At 41.7% G+C, this 14,392-nt stretch overlaps 1 protein-coding gene across 1 annotated transcript; it reads right to left on the reverse strand.

The window, feature by feature from the left end:
* Positions 1 to 307: 307 nt before the first annotated feature.
* On the reverse strand, positions 308 to 4,724 carry PPDPFL (pancreatic progenitor cell differentiation and proliferation factor like). The gene is made up of 5 exons (XM_076329730.1): positions 4,657 to 4,724; positions 4,447 to 4,543; positions 2,553 to 2,642; positions 2,362 to 2,461; positions 308 to 1,930 (listed from the first exon to the last, which is right to left on the reverse strand). The coding sequence occupies exons 2-5, from the start codon at positions 4,499 to 4,501 to the stop codon at positions 1,918 to 1,920; spliced, it is 258 nt and encodes an 85-aa protein (XP_076185845.1). The 5' UTR covers positions 4,502 to 4,543; positions 4,657 to 4,724; the 3' UTR covers positions 308 to 1,917.
* Between the last annotated feature and the right edge of the window lie 9,668 nt (positions 4,725 to 14,392).

The raw sequence follows: 14,392 nt of genomic DNA on the forward strand, positions 1-14,392 counted from the left end.
CAGCAAGCAATATGGAAGCTTATCACTGTACTTTTCCACAGCGTTTCTGAATCCTGTATTTCTCATGTACAATAAAGAGCTACAGCATTTCTTTCTTCCATGGCTTCAAGCATCTTCAAAAAGAGACACAATCACCTTCTTGCAACTAGCAAGTCTGTCTTTTTTCCTTCCTTTACAACATGATGTTATAGAAAAAGGTGTTAGGGTCTTTTTCCCAGCTTGCATTCCACCATTCATTTTTCACCTCACATCAGACTTTAAAGTGACTAAAGGAAGAATGCGACACACACACAGACACCACAAAGACTTCTGTGAGAATTTTAAATTTTACTAATACTTCACATAAAAACCTCACAGATCCCAAAAAACCCAAAAGCCACCCACCAACCACACCACAAGCAACACTGAACACCAGTTTGTCTTTGGATGCCAAAAATAAGTCAGCCCAAATACTGATTATATCTTTATTAATAAAAAAAAATCTTAGTATAAAAAATAGTTCATTCTGTACACTTAGAGAAAGGACAAAGATGAAACTACACAATAGCAGTAAAGTAAGATACATAACAAGTCAATTTAAAGATTCCTGAAACTGTTTTCAGAATTGTGTTCTTTTCTATTGTCATGTGCCACACATTTATTGTCTCCACCAAAACTGCAAGCTTCCTGAAGTAGTCACTTGATACACTTTGGAGTTATGCATAACCATGACAACCATTAACCTATAATGAAAAGTGTTGGCTACATTAATGTTTGCTATTGCTAGTTCATCCAGCGATGGACAAAGGTCAGGTAGGTTTAGGGATAGCACATCAAAAAGTTGTATATAATTTACAGAAATTATATCATCCAGCCAAATACTTGTTATTTTCTATGACCTCTGATGCATTTCAGTCATACCCGATAGAATAAACAATCTGGTGTGCTGCTTTGCAATGCTGAAGACCAAGTGAAGCTATGTTACAGTATCTTTCAAGAGCACAAATCATGACAAAGGTACACTTGGTTAATAACATTAAGCTGACTACTTTGAGTCAAACACTTTGCCAGACATAGCACATAACTAAGCTGACAGACAGCAGTGAATATTGACAGGATTAGTCACTTGGGAACAAGTAGCTCTTTAAGCTACAGCAAAGCAGGTGAGAGTAATCTAAAACAGAGCTAGGAATATCAACTATGACTAAGGCTGCTCTTCTACTTGGAAGATGTCAGTGTCCATTAGGATTACTGGTTTCTTGTCTCTCTTCTATTCTGTCCTCAAATACCAACAAGTGTAGACATAAATGAAAGTTGTACCTGGGTATTTGAGGTTGGGATCTATGCACCCTGCTCAAACAGAGACCAAACTAATTACTGTTTCTTCATGTAATTAGGCTTTCTAAAAGCAAAGCTATTAACAAGCATTCTTGTAAACTTACTCCCTGAAACTGGTACACAAATACTTGATAGAAAACATGTACCATAGAGCAGTCCTACTCTGGACTATATGTCTGAATCTTGTTTACATCAGTGTGACTGCCTATAGAGCTGGTATCTTAAAGGTAAAACTCAACAGTATCACCTATTGCAAAGTCATTCAATACACGTTTCTCCTAAACCTACAATATCTTACTTTTACTGCCATTTTTCTCTAACTATCTAAGTAAGTCACCAGCATATTTAATCCAGGTAACTTCCATTAGAGAGACATCTCAAGTTATAGCAACTCTAATGAACAAGGTAGGCCATGGACACGTCCATTAAGCAATATCATTTAAGCTACTGACAAATATTTTGAAAACACACTTTTCCACTCTCCTAAAGGTTTTGTTTTCTTCTTGCAGCTGAACCCAGACATTAGGAAGATCCCAAGCCTCTTGGAAAAACAAGTCTGTACGTAGCATCTCAGTCAGTGAAGTCAGCATGCTGTCCTATTCAACTGTTGGCACTGCAGAAATATACATAAAAAGGTTATGAGTAGAATTATAATTATATTCTCCTCAGAGATATTTATCTGCCTATTTATCTGTATTTTTGAATGCATTCATATCAGATTCTTAACATCAAGTAAAATGGGTAAACTGCATAAATGCATGTGCAAGTGCTATAGGTAGAGGATTAAATAAATATCACTATAAATGTAGAACAGTAATAGTCACTAGCACCTGCTTAATGTGAAGTAGCACGAGTTCCTTTATTAAAATGAAAACATGGGAAGCTTCTATAGCCGTACACTTGTAGTATCTTTTATTTAAGTCATCAAAATAGCATTGCACCCCCCAGATTGTTTTAGCTGATTATGACTTGTTTAGTAACACTTTCACCAAAAGGAAAATGGAATGAGTAAGTTATCCCCATCATTGGAAAAACAGGACTCACCTGCTTGCTGATAGTGTTTTTCTGCCAACAGTTGGTGGAGATGGTTCACTATGGAAAAAGCTTTTTATCCACCAACATTTATCAATTAATTCAGGTAACCCTGCAAAAGGAGAAAGAGCCCACACCATTAGACGCTGGCTGAATAACAAACGGACAGAACCAGAAGAGTGTTTGAAAGAAAGGAGCAATACCATGAAATGCTTTGTCCTGGTCTGCAATGTTCACAGCATCCGAACAACAGGAGGAGCTGGAAGAAACACTGGATTCCGAGTTCTGTCTTGCTGTTCATGGAAAACAGAGACACACATAATGAATAAAATGCTTTGAGAGAGTACACTATTTCTGTGCCAAGAATTTCAAACCTGCTATCTTGGAGGAAGCAATCTAAAAGATAAGTTTACTTAGCTACAAAGTATAACTTCTATATTTTATACACCATTCTACTACTTTTATTTAAGTTGATCTCTCAATCTACTTACTCTTCACTTAAAAGCAGAGATCCGTTTGCATAACTTTCACTGAAATAGTGACAAATCTTATGACCATGTACACATTGCTATCAAGACAAATGAGTCTATGCTTGAATATTCAAGTCCAAAACAACCTGATCGCTCTACTTTTCATTGTGATACAACTAAATCCTATACTCTCACTGCAGTGTCCATCCTGTACAGAGGGATCCTAATACACCAGGCACACTCTCAAACCAGTGACTATTTCACATATTTAGAAACAAAAACATGACTTGTGTTCTGTCTAAGCCTGCAAAGTAAATATGAATCATAGAACAGTTTGGGTTGGAAGGAACCTCTAAAGGTCATCTAGTCCAACCCCCCTGCCGTGGGCAGGGACATCTTCAACTAGATCAGGTTGCTCAGAGCCCCGTCCAACCTGACCTGGAATGTTTCCAGGGATGGGGCATCCACCACCTCTCTGGGCAACCTGTGCCAGTGCTTCACCACCCTCAGCTTAAAAAATTTCTTCCTTCTATCTAGTCTAAATCTACCCCCCTGTAGTTGAAAGCCATTCCCCCTTGTCCTGTCGCAACAGGCCCTGCTAAAAAGTTTGCTGCCGTCTTTTTTATAAGCCCCCTTTAAGTACTGATAGGCTGCAATAAGGTCTCCCTGAAGCCTTTTCTTCTCTAGGCTGAACAACCCCAACTCTCTCAGTTTTTCTTCATAGGAGAGGTGTTCCATCCCCCTGATCATTTTTGTGGTCCTCTTCTGGACCCACTCCAACAGGTCTGTGTCCTTCTTAGGCTGAGGGCTCCAGAGCTGGACGCAGTACTCCAGGTGGGGTCTCACCAGAGCAGAGTAGACGGGCAGAATCCCCTCCCTCGCCCTGCTGGCCACGCTTCTTTTGATGCAGCCCAGGATACGATTGGCCTTCTGGGCTGCGAGCACACATTGCTGGCTCACATCCAGCTTTTCATCCACCAGTACCCCCAAGTCCTTCTCGTCAGGGCTGCTCTCAATCCCTTCATCCCCCAGCCTGTATTGATACTGGGGGTTGCCCTGACCCAGGTGCAGGCCCCTGCACTTGGCCTTGTTAAACCTCATGAAGTTCACATTGGCCCACTTCTTGAGCTTGTCCAGGTCCCTCTGGATGGCATCCCATCCCTCTGGCACATTGACCGCACCACTCAGCTTGGTGTCATCTGCAAGCTTGCTGAGGGTGCACTCGATCCCACTGTACAGCTGTACATGAAGTACAGCTAGAAGCCAGGACTTTCTGGGCTAACGCTTTTTCTATGTCATGTTTTATAATTAAAAAAAAGTATTACATATCCCTAATAAACAATTCTAAATAGGGGAAAAAAGTAGATGAATAACCAGAAGCAGATGCTCATTAAAACTGAAGTTCCTTAATATAACAAAAAACTCTCCAAGCAACTAAAAACTACCAGGCAAAGACACCCTTTTGCTTCCAGCTCATCCAGACATCCCCTGAAACACTTTCTGACTCTTCCAGAGCGGCAACAATCCGGACATCTCCTCGGGAGAGGCTTGGGGGGCTCAGCCTCCCTCCTCCAGAGGAGCCCCCCCGGCCGGGTGCGGGCACCTCCCGACCCCCCTGAGCACTTACTTCTGTAGTACTGGTTCTTGGCCAGGAGGCAGCCGGCGGAGGGTACTGAAGCCATGGCAGCGGCGCGACGGCGAAACTGCCTCTCTCCGGGCGGAGCCTGCAGGGGAAACAACGCGCTTTGCCGTGGAGAGCCGCGCCCGGCGGAGGAGAGCGGCCCGCAGTCCCCGGCGGCGGCCGCCCCCCGGTTCCTGCCCAGCCCCGGCAACTCACCTGCGCGGCCCAGGGAAAGCAGCCGTCAGGAGGGAGGAACAGGACCGTGCTCCCCTCCCCAGCGAGTGCCGCCAGCACCCCGGGCCGCCCCTATATGGGCCGCAGCGGCGGGCGGCCCGCCCCGGGGGCGGTGGGGCGGGACGGGAGGGAGCCAGCCCCCGGCACCCTGTCGCCCAGCCCCGGCCCGGGCCGGGACAGCCCGCGGCGCCCCCGGGTCCCCGTCCTGGTCCCCTCGGTCCCTCTTCTCGGGTGTCATCTCTGAGCACTTTTCTTGAGTGCCTTAAGCGGGGACTAACAGCTGCTGCGTTCGTTATTCTCTCCCCGGTGGGGAAGAGGAAGAGGGGGATGAAGCAGGCAGGTACCTGTTTCAGCAGAGATTTTTATTTTGTTTATGAATATGCACAGTACTGTGCACATACACTAGAGAAAGTGAAGTCAAAGGAATGCTTTCCACTGTCGTGGTAACAAGTGAATCCTGTGATAATCTAAAGTCTTCGTAAAGCTAATACGAAGTCCCAGATCACCAAATAAGTTTTTTCTTCCCATACATAAATGCACAACTCTCTCTAAGTTGTCATAATCCTATCTCATGGCAAAACTTGTCCTACAATGTGTTACCTCACCTCTCAGAGTTATCAACAGAAAAAGTAACAAAAAATTTTGGCTATTTGAATTGCTCCTGCTCCACAAGGAAGTGTTTTGTCATCGTTTTTCACAGCAGGAGTTGTGGGTAAGAGCACGGCCATATGTGGTGTGCAGTACCGTGTTACTGCGACGTATCTGATTCCTTGAGTAGTGCGTCCTAGCTCAAATGATAAGGACATAGTTCATAATATCTCCTAGCATATTTGTAAGGATGTAAAGCGTACTGCAGGGAAAATGCCTGTAAAATAATACTTATATGGCAGTTGTAACAGATAAGCATAGTGTATTTTCCTGGGCCTTTTTATTGACCTGCTGTCAGTCTTGTCAACATGGTGGTCTTTCCTGACCTTTGACCTTTGTCAAATCCACAAGATTGAGACAGAAAATACTTTGCAGCTGGGTTGGTACCAAACATTAGCACCAGTTACCCCGTATGTTTATCTTGTTGTGTAAAAAAGCACTGTAAGAGTAGAAAATTTCACATATTTTTTTATACCCCATTCACAGCGTACGTACCTACCCACTGTTACAGCTCCTTGGTTATGGATACCTAAATGTAACTGAACTATTAGCTCATTGTATCAGTCACCTCTTTTCTGTCTTAATAATGAATTTCCATTTTGAGGCTTGTTCTATTTTTGGGCAATAAACTTCTGCACCACCCATTTGCTTTTGCCACCGTAAATGCCCTCTGGACACTCTGCTGAATTGTCAGATCCATTCCGGAAAGAAGGGAAGCTTCTCCCCAGAGAGACGTAGGAAGTGCTTCTCTTGGGCCATGAGGGTGGGCATTTGTGGTGATAGCACTATGTCCTAGACAGTGCTAGTAACATTATCATTTATTGTACTGCCATTCTCTTTCATCTTTAAGATCCTGTTTTAATCTACTCAGAACTTTGTCAAGGCCATTACTTTGTCAGAAAACTGTTTAGGCTCTAACATGCCCATGGTCTAGGCATTGTATTTGGCAAGTAAGCAGACATAAGGGGTTCTCTTGCGATCTGCATGAATATCCATCCACATTGGAGCCATGCCAGAACACTCAGGAGCTGGGGAACACCAGGTCTGTGAAACTTCAAATTGCTTCACAGCTGCATGCGTATTATTTTACTATATCATTTAGTGTACCTGGTTATTTACCATTTTTTTTCTGGAGCCCTGTTTCATGCATTACACTGGAATAGAAAGTACTTATTTAATGAGAAGTTTTCCACCGTTTCTCCCACTCGATCTGGAATTATGTCCTACCTATTGTATTTTGTTCAAGTAATGCTCTGAATACAGAACTACAGATTTCGCCAGTGTTTTTTCTTCTATGGTTATTTTGACAGAGTGCTTCTAAAATACTAGCTTATTTATTTTCAAGCATTGCTACAAAACCAAGGCATGCTATTATCTTCAGTTAACAAGTGGGAATTCTGAGATCCAAAGGAGCTAAGATAAAAGAATCCACAAAGCTTAGGTGTCTCATATGAGAGCAGTCTAGGACTTTATTTTTTTGTAACTATTTAGCACTATGTCACACTTCATTTACCCACATATAGCTCTCATTCACTTCAGATCCAGATTTAAGTAGTCAGCACATTGATAAATCAGATTCTCATTAGCCATTGAAAAAATTGGTTAGTGGCCACCTATGATAAATGTAAGTAACTTGCATAGCATCAATTACAAACTCAGGGGCAAGCTTATAATTCAGCTTTCAAGACAGCATTCAATTGCCTTAACCACTGACCTGTTCTTTTCTCCCTGGAAGCCTTTGCTGCATTCACTACTCAACTTCTGTCACAAACATGGAAGAAATCCTTCTGAATGCACTCTATAATCTCTTTAACTTAACAAGTTCCGTTCCTATCTATGCTTCATGCCAAAAGAGGCAGGGGCCCTATGAAATAAATAGTACATAATCCCCGATTTTATAAAAATGTATTTACAGAAGGAACATTTTCAGCCTTTTGACTGGCTAGTATTGTGACCTTAACAACAGTGTTCATTTAACATTTGTGTATGCATAACTATAAAATGGATGAAACACCGTATTATATGTCATCCCATGAATCATGGATACTTATCAAAAGTATAACTTAAATCTAGAAATGAAATCAATATGATGCATTAAATAAATAAATCTCCCACCTAAACCTGCCAGGATTACCTGGTATAATGCTTTTTTAGACATTAAAACATCTCAGTCACAACAACAGAAACAAAAGAACAGTCTATATTGATCTTCACCTTGAAGCTGACCTGTTAATTATTCACTAGACAATGTTTATCTAATAAACTTAGCTACTCTTTCAGTCCTTGGAATATCTTTGAGCATGATGCTAATCTTTTTGGGGGATTTATTTTGGGTGTTTTCTTCCATGCATTTTTGTGACTTTTTTTTTACTTCTCCTTGTTATTTCACCTTGTAGAAGAGTAGCGTGGCATTGGAAATTGTACAGTATTGCTTTATGGCTGTGTCCTTTGAATGATTGTATGGGTACGCTGACATTAATGTTTGGAGAGATATGAACAATTTCAGTTAAAGCATCTTTCCACATGCATATGCAAAAAGGTACGTTTTTGGCACGTGAGGGTAGAGTATTGCTTCCTCCCAAGCTTCTGGAAGAGCAGATTTTGCACTTTTTCATTGCCCAGTCTTATTGTCCACCCGCTATTAACATTTCAATCAGATTTTGTACAGAAAGTATGAATCACTCTTATTTGAAGGGAATTGTGTCTTAATTTGACAGTATGAGTCTCCACGAGAAGACTGAACTTCCCTGGGTAGCATTTTGTAATGGGTGTATTAACATTTTCAGAGAACTTTCAGAAATGTTTCCTTCATGCATCTTTCAGTAACTCTAATTATCCACTGTCTCAACAAATTGTTTTGCATACTTGTTCTGTCAAATTTTGAAAGGAATCTGTAAAAAGAGGCTTGCATTAAAGAAATTAAGTAGCTCCACTATGTAAAGTAACAAACCTTCACTATGCAAAAATTAGTTATCAAAACCTGTTTGGTTTGGTAGCTACTTTCAAGGACCAGTGCCATCACTTACCTTTTTCATTCATTTGTTTTACTCTTCAAATATTCCTCCAAGCCAGACAGCTCAGCAGGAATGCGGGGCTCATCTATCAAAACCAAGAGGATCTGAGGAACTGATGAAGAATTAAACGGGAGTATGCGAGGCTGCAGGGGAATGGAAATTTCTATTGTACGTAGCCTGCAAAAGAGACACAGGTCCATAGATCTGCTGGGGAGAGCCTGAGCACAGAAGGGACAGAAAAAGCCTTTCTCTTCACCGCTGCAGTGTGTGGCACCACTGCAAATCATCAGCTTTGTAGCGATGACCACTCCCAGTAATGAAGTGATTGCTTACTGGCAGTTCTGGCACTTTTTTTATTGTTATTATTTTTAATCCTTACTACAAATGTGAATGGAATACTGAAAAAAAAAACATTTAATGAAGAGAAAAAGATTTTTTTTTTAATTCCTGACCATTTAAGTTATCAGATGAGATGCCACTGAAAGCAAAAACTACTGAACTTTAGATTCCATGCAGCACGTCTCTGAGTGACGCACATTGCCTGAAATGTGAGCAAAAGTAGGGAAAGCACGTATTTTGACCTATAAACTGCACTGCCAAAATACTGGAAAAGACTATACGCATTGCTAAATTGTTAGTACAACTTTGTGCACTTACAGTTCAATGCATCAAGTTTTCAAAAGCTAACTGTTACAAGTTTCTCTTCATTCCATTCTATGTCCTGTGTAGCACTACACTCAAAAGAAAAACATTTTAATGTGTGCTATTTTAGCTGTATTTTAGCATTTAATTAAAACACATTTTTCTTTGGATCCAGATATAAGCTGCACAAGCTTGATAAAATTCTTCCAGCACACTACATCTTTTACATCTTTCTAAGGTGGCATCTTTCTAAGGAATACTTGGACTTTTTGTTACTTTCATCTCTCAAGTATTCCAAAGAAGAAGCCATAAGGTTCCAGCATGACCAAATATGGGGGTTATAAATTGTATTCTTACAGAATAGAATAAGTAATTTAATGGAATGTAATTGAATAAAGTGAAATTGAATCATAGGCATTTTTATATAACCCTTTAATATGTCCCTAGAGATTGATTGATCTACAGAGATGAGAAGAGTTGGCTTGTTACTCAATTTCACATCCAGTACAGAGATGCAGGGCCAAAATCATGCATATTTTAGTATCTTTGTCTATTTTGGTTCAAATAAACATTTTATTGTGTAGCATCCACTTTTTCCAATTGCTGTAAACAGTACTATTGCATTTTGATGTACACACACAGACTACGCTCTGATTCACTTCTGTACCTACTCTCTCTGTCCTTGCAAGTAGCATGGACTCAGCCTCACCAGACTGAACACAACCTGACACCTCTGCAGCTCTACAAAGGCATCTTAGAAGATGCCTAGCATGCCCCACAGTGTATAGCCGACATTCCTCAGCACTGAGATATAACACCCTTGGCATCCTCATTTGTTGGCTAGTTGCTCTGTCACCAGGCCAGATGCTCAGAATGGAGCAGCATGAGGTGCAAAAGGAATCAAGGAGCTTGTGAACAAGAAGCACATATTCATAATTTTGCAGCTGGAAAATTTCCCATTAACCTAGCAACAGAGCTGGCCCAGGCCAGCATCCACCACAACACAGAGCAGAACTGTTTCAAATTTAAGAAGCCAAAGACAGTATACTTGTGCAGTTGGGTTAGAACCGTCAGGACAGGTTATGTCATGAAGGTTTGTAGGAGCCCTACACAGAGAGGTGGCTATGCTCTGTAGTCAGGTGATCTGTGGTCCCTTTGGTGGGGGCGTCACTCTAATCTCCCTTGCTCCTGCCCCACCTCCTGACCCCAGTGCTGATGTCATACTGAGTACAGTGAGGGTGGTTAGGATGCTGGAGAAGTGTCCGCCTGCCAGGTCACATCAGAAGAACCTACAGCCCAGCCCGTACAACTGTCCTGCAGGTGTCAAAGGACCTGTCTGAAATTGTTCATACACAAGCTTCTGGGAAGGAACCAAGCTTTAAAGTGTACACTGCTGCAGGAGCTTACTCTGCTGTAGTGAGTGGGAACTCACACCTGGGAACAAGAAAAATGACAGTTGCCTTAGCTCTACCTAAGTCACAAATGTCCGCCAATTCAGTGAAAGCCATATTATCAGGACCAAGCAGCCCCACATAGATGGCTCATTCTTCTATCATCTTGTTCTCCATAGCACTTTCGTCTCCTCCAAAGATACTCGATAGTAAACACACACAGCATGTCCTTGTATGTCTCAATCTGCTCCATTGAAATAAACACATCCAGTATGTCATTATATGTCTCAGATACCTGCTCTGTTTTCTACAGGGACACCTGAAGCCAAATGAAAGTCTTAATCCACTCACAAATCAGACCAGCCTGCAGAGAGGCATAGTGGAGAAACACTGACAGTGTAAGATTTCTTATGCAATGATGATAGGCCAGATCCTTAGTTCATTATGCTTGTTATTTTCTTCTTCTCCCACACTTTAACCAGTTGGCCCCAAAATTGCAAACATCATTAGGGCTGACCAGGGACTGTGCAATTTTTTCTCGGCTCCCACACACTTACAGTTTGTCTGTACTAGTAGTTTAAATATGCTTGGGACCATTCTTTGGCCCTGAAGACAACTGGTATGGAACGGCCTATATCCACACTGTTTTATACTACAAAATAATATGGCTACATCCAAAATGGCCTGTGAAGAATTGTCTCTTGCTTGTGTTAAATCCCAAGCTGCCTGGGAATTTTTTGGGAGGGAGCCATGGAAAACTCCAAGCCATTCCAGGACCTTTCTAACATTTTAATAGTACGGGCAATCATGTTCTGTTCCCTGACAAGGTTCCCTGGCATTAACTAATGGTTAGCTAATTTAATGTGACGTCACTGGTGCCTGATGTAAGAGGTCCAGAGCCCAATAAACTTGCAAATAAGTGCGTGTCTCCTAGGCATCCATTTGTAAACTTACCATGTTTAACATTAGGGTGTAGGTAGCTAATTAGGGTCCAGTTATTGCGTTTCTTTAGATCTTAATGAATCTAATGCGGTTACTGTTTCTGTCTCCACAGATGCTGCTGGTGGGAAGTGTTTCGCTCAGGCTGCTGCAAACTGCCTCTACACCCCCAGTGCCAAGTCTTCTAGCACAGCAAGAGCTGGTGCACAGTCCCATTCAGACAACTAGGGAGGGCTTTCTGCCTGAAATGTGCAACATGTCAGCAATGAAAAAGTAGGGAATAGGCATTGCCAACCCCTGCTTCTGTGACAACTTAGGAGCAAAAAGGAGAGAAAAAAGCCAGCTTCTTTGGGAGACCATTAGTCCCAGTCTCAGTCCTACTTGACACCGTTGCTGAGCCTCTAGGCACAACATACAGACACTGCACTTCAAGTTGCCTCCATGAAAAAGTAAAGATAGCAAAGGTGGGCACCTCTCAAGGTAAAAATGCCCAGCATCCCAGCAGAATTTACTCCAGCCACAAACATCTTATTGGCAATGAAGGCATAGTTGGCAGCATTTCCTGGAGCTGAGGAAAGAAGATGAGGGGCTTCTTCAGGTCCCTTTGTCTACATATCCTCATGTTTATGTCTGGGAACTCTTTTTGACATGATTTGTGTGTTATTTGCTATTACATGTTGTGTTTGTCTATATACTGTGCATCTTATCTGCATGCTCTTGTTTTCCTGTCTGGTTTTGCTTTTCTAAATTCGTTTTTGGTCTTTGACCTAGTTTTCCCTTTTCCTGTTTGAATAAACATGTTTGAACTGTTAAAGGTCTGTTGATCTCTCTTGTTTTTCAAAGTAATTCTAGGGCTCCTAAGGCTTCATCTCCTTGCATGACCAGCTGCTGCAAGGCAGCAGAGCCAGCTCCCGTGGAGTTCAGGGTCCAAAACTAGAAGACAGCATAAAGAGCAGAGGGAGGAACTCCAAAAGGATGAGAAAGGCTTTCAGAAACGGAGAAAGAAATGTAGTCACAGATAGACACTGTGTTTGTGAACTGCAAACTTTGCTTTAACATTTAGAGGTATCCTGTTCAGTTATGCCAGACCCCAAGATCTGAAGGTCACAACCTTTGGCCAGACTAGAGGGAGAATGACCCTCTTTCTGTTCAAGGCAGGAAAAAGTTATGATTCTTCCCGGGTGTAATGTGTTAGTGGGAGAAGAAGGAATTTAACCACCAATCTTGGTTTGCCTAGTTTTCATGGGGGCATAGATGGCCATGAGGGAAGATTCCTAATTGTAGGTCTTGGCTTTCTTGCTGGCAAATCCAGAGTAACCATAGAGGACAGGGCCTCATCTTTCCAATGTGCTTCATGGTCCCAGGGTGTGCACGAGACAGACAGGTTGGGATTAGTAATCATATTAGCAAATTCTGCAATGAAAACACCCCACCAAAATATAATGTGGGTGCAATTGGTTGGTTTGTGTCAGGATCCACTGTTTGCATGCCACGAGCCTTGGGAACCTGAGGTCATATTCACTGCTACTAAAGCAGTATAGATACAGGTTTAAAACAGTATAAGTACAGATTTACAATCCTAGAAACAAGGAAGAGGAAATGAAAGAATGGCAAGTGGTCCTTTAATCCAGAGTCTCTTAATCTGTAGGACATGAGGAAAAATTTCTTTACTGAAAGAGTGGTTAAACATTGGAACAGGCTGCCCAGGGAAGTGGTTGAGTCCCCATCCCTGGAAGTATTTAAAAGGCGTGTAGATGTGGCGCTTAGGGACATGGTTTAGTGGGCATGGTGGTGTTGGGTTGACGATTGGACTTGATGATCTTAGAGGTCTTTTCCAACTTTAATGATTCTATGATTCTATGATTCTATGACTGCTTTACCAAGGCACTAACAAAAACATGTGAACCATTCTCACCGTAGAGCTATGTTCTGTAATGAGTCTTAAAGAGATGCTAATCAACTCTAAATAAGACCAATTCAGTTGAGATGTGTTGCTGCAGTCCTCTGCCTCTTATGGCAGGATCAACACTGGCAGGTGCTTGTCTACTTACTGTGACACTGAATCATATCAAATTTGATGTAGAATCATAGAAATGGATGTTTAGACTGATGTGTTGCTGGTAGAGGGGATCTCCTTCAGGTAACTGGGAGGCTGACCACACTCTGCTGATGCTGCAGGTACCTCTCCTCAGAGTGACTAGACTCTGTGCTTCCAGAAGACTCGAATCTGCATACAGCTGCTTGACACAAAACACCTGGCTCCTTGACCTTCACTCAATTCTTATAGTTTAAAATATTCTCATCTCTGACAAATGAGAACTGAGGTGTACATGTAGCCTTGCAACTTCAGAAACACAAGTATACTTGTAGTATAATTTTATTGGTCAGGTTCGTAGTAGGCTTTCTTAGCAAATGCCAGTATGGAAAAACCAAATTTAGACAAGGGTCTAAAGAATAGAGTCAATAGTGTAGTCAAAGTTTAACACAGCTAAATTAAGTTTTCCTATTTGTTTTCATTTGGTCAGTGTTCTATCTACTCCTTATCACTAAATCTGGTATAAAGGGTTGAGTTTAGCCACTTTCTGATTTACCAGTAGGAAGAATGATAGGCATTTTTTCATTTATCTTCATGCCACTGAAGTACAACAGTTGAAAAATGGTCTTACAAGGGTCAGTCTCAGCTATGAGGAGTCTGATCAGACAGAAAGTGCACAGCCCATTTCCCTCACCCTGCTTAAGTGGGTTAGAAGACCACCAAAACTGCTTATATACACCAAAGCTACCAAAGGTATTGTAGAACACGTCCAGCTTTATAGTGGAATGGAGAGGCAAGGTGAAACAGTTACTCCAATAAAACCAGAAACAATTAACTGATTGTTAAACACTTGAAAATGTCCTAGAGGATATGATACAAGACATATGTCTGTCTTTTGGTAACGTTTAGAGAATTAAAATGTAATGACTGGCTCAAAGTGATAGAACTAGCAAATGCAGTGGAAAGGTATTGAAGGACGTACAGATTTGCATTCAGAGACAGTCAAACTGACCCAATGTACGAAATGCAGTTTTTTGAAAACCTCTAAA

The sequence above is a fragment of the Aptenodytes patagonicus genome, chromosome 2, assembly GCF_965638725.1.
Source record: "Aptenodytes patagonicus chromosome 2, bAptPat1.pri.cur, whole genome shotgun sequence".
In the NCBI taxonomy this organism is placed as follows: Eukaryota; Metazoa; Chordata; class Aves; order Sphenisciformes; family Spheniscidae; genus Aptenodytes; species Aptenodytes patagonicus.

Excerpts from the sequence above, each read along its gene's own strand:
- PPDPFL (XM_076329730.1), bottom strand. The coding sequence starts at position 4,501 with ATGGCTTCAGTACCCTCCGCCGGCTGCCTCCTGGCCAAGAACCAGTAC. Across the intron at positions 2,643-4,446 it reads CAAGAACCAGTACTACAGAA|CAAGACAGAACTCGGAATCC; the intron begins GTAAGTGCTCAG and ends TTCCATGAACAG. Across the intron at positions 2,462-2,552 it reads CCAGGACAAAGCATTTCATG|GGTTACCTGAATTAATTGAT; the intron begins GTATTGCTCCTT and ends CTCCTTTTGCAG.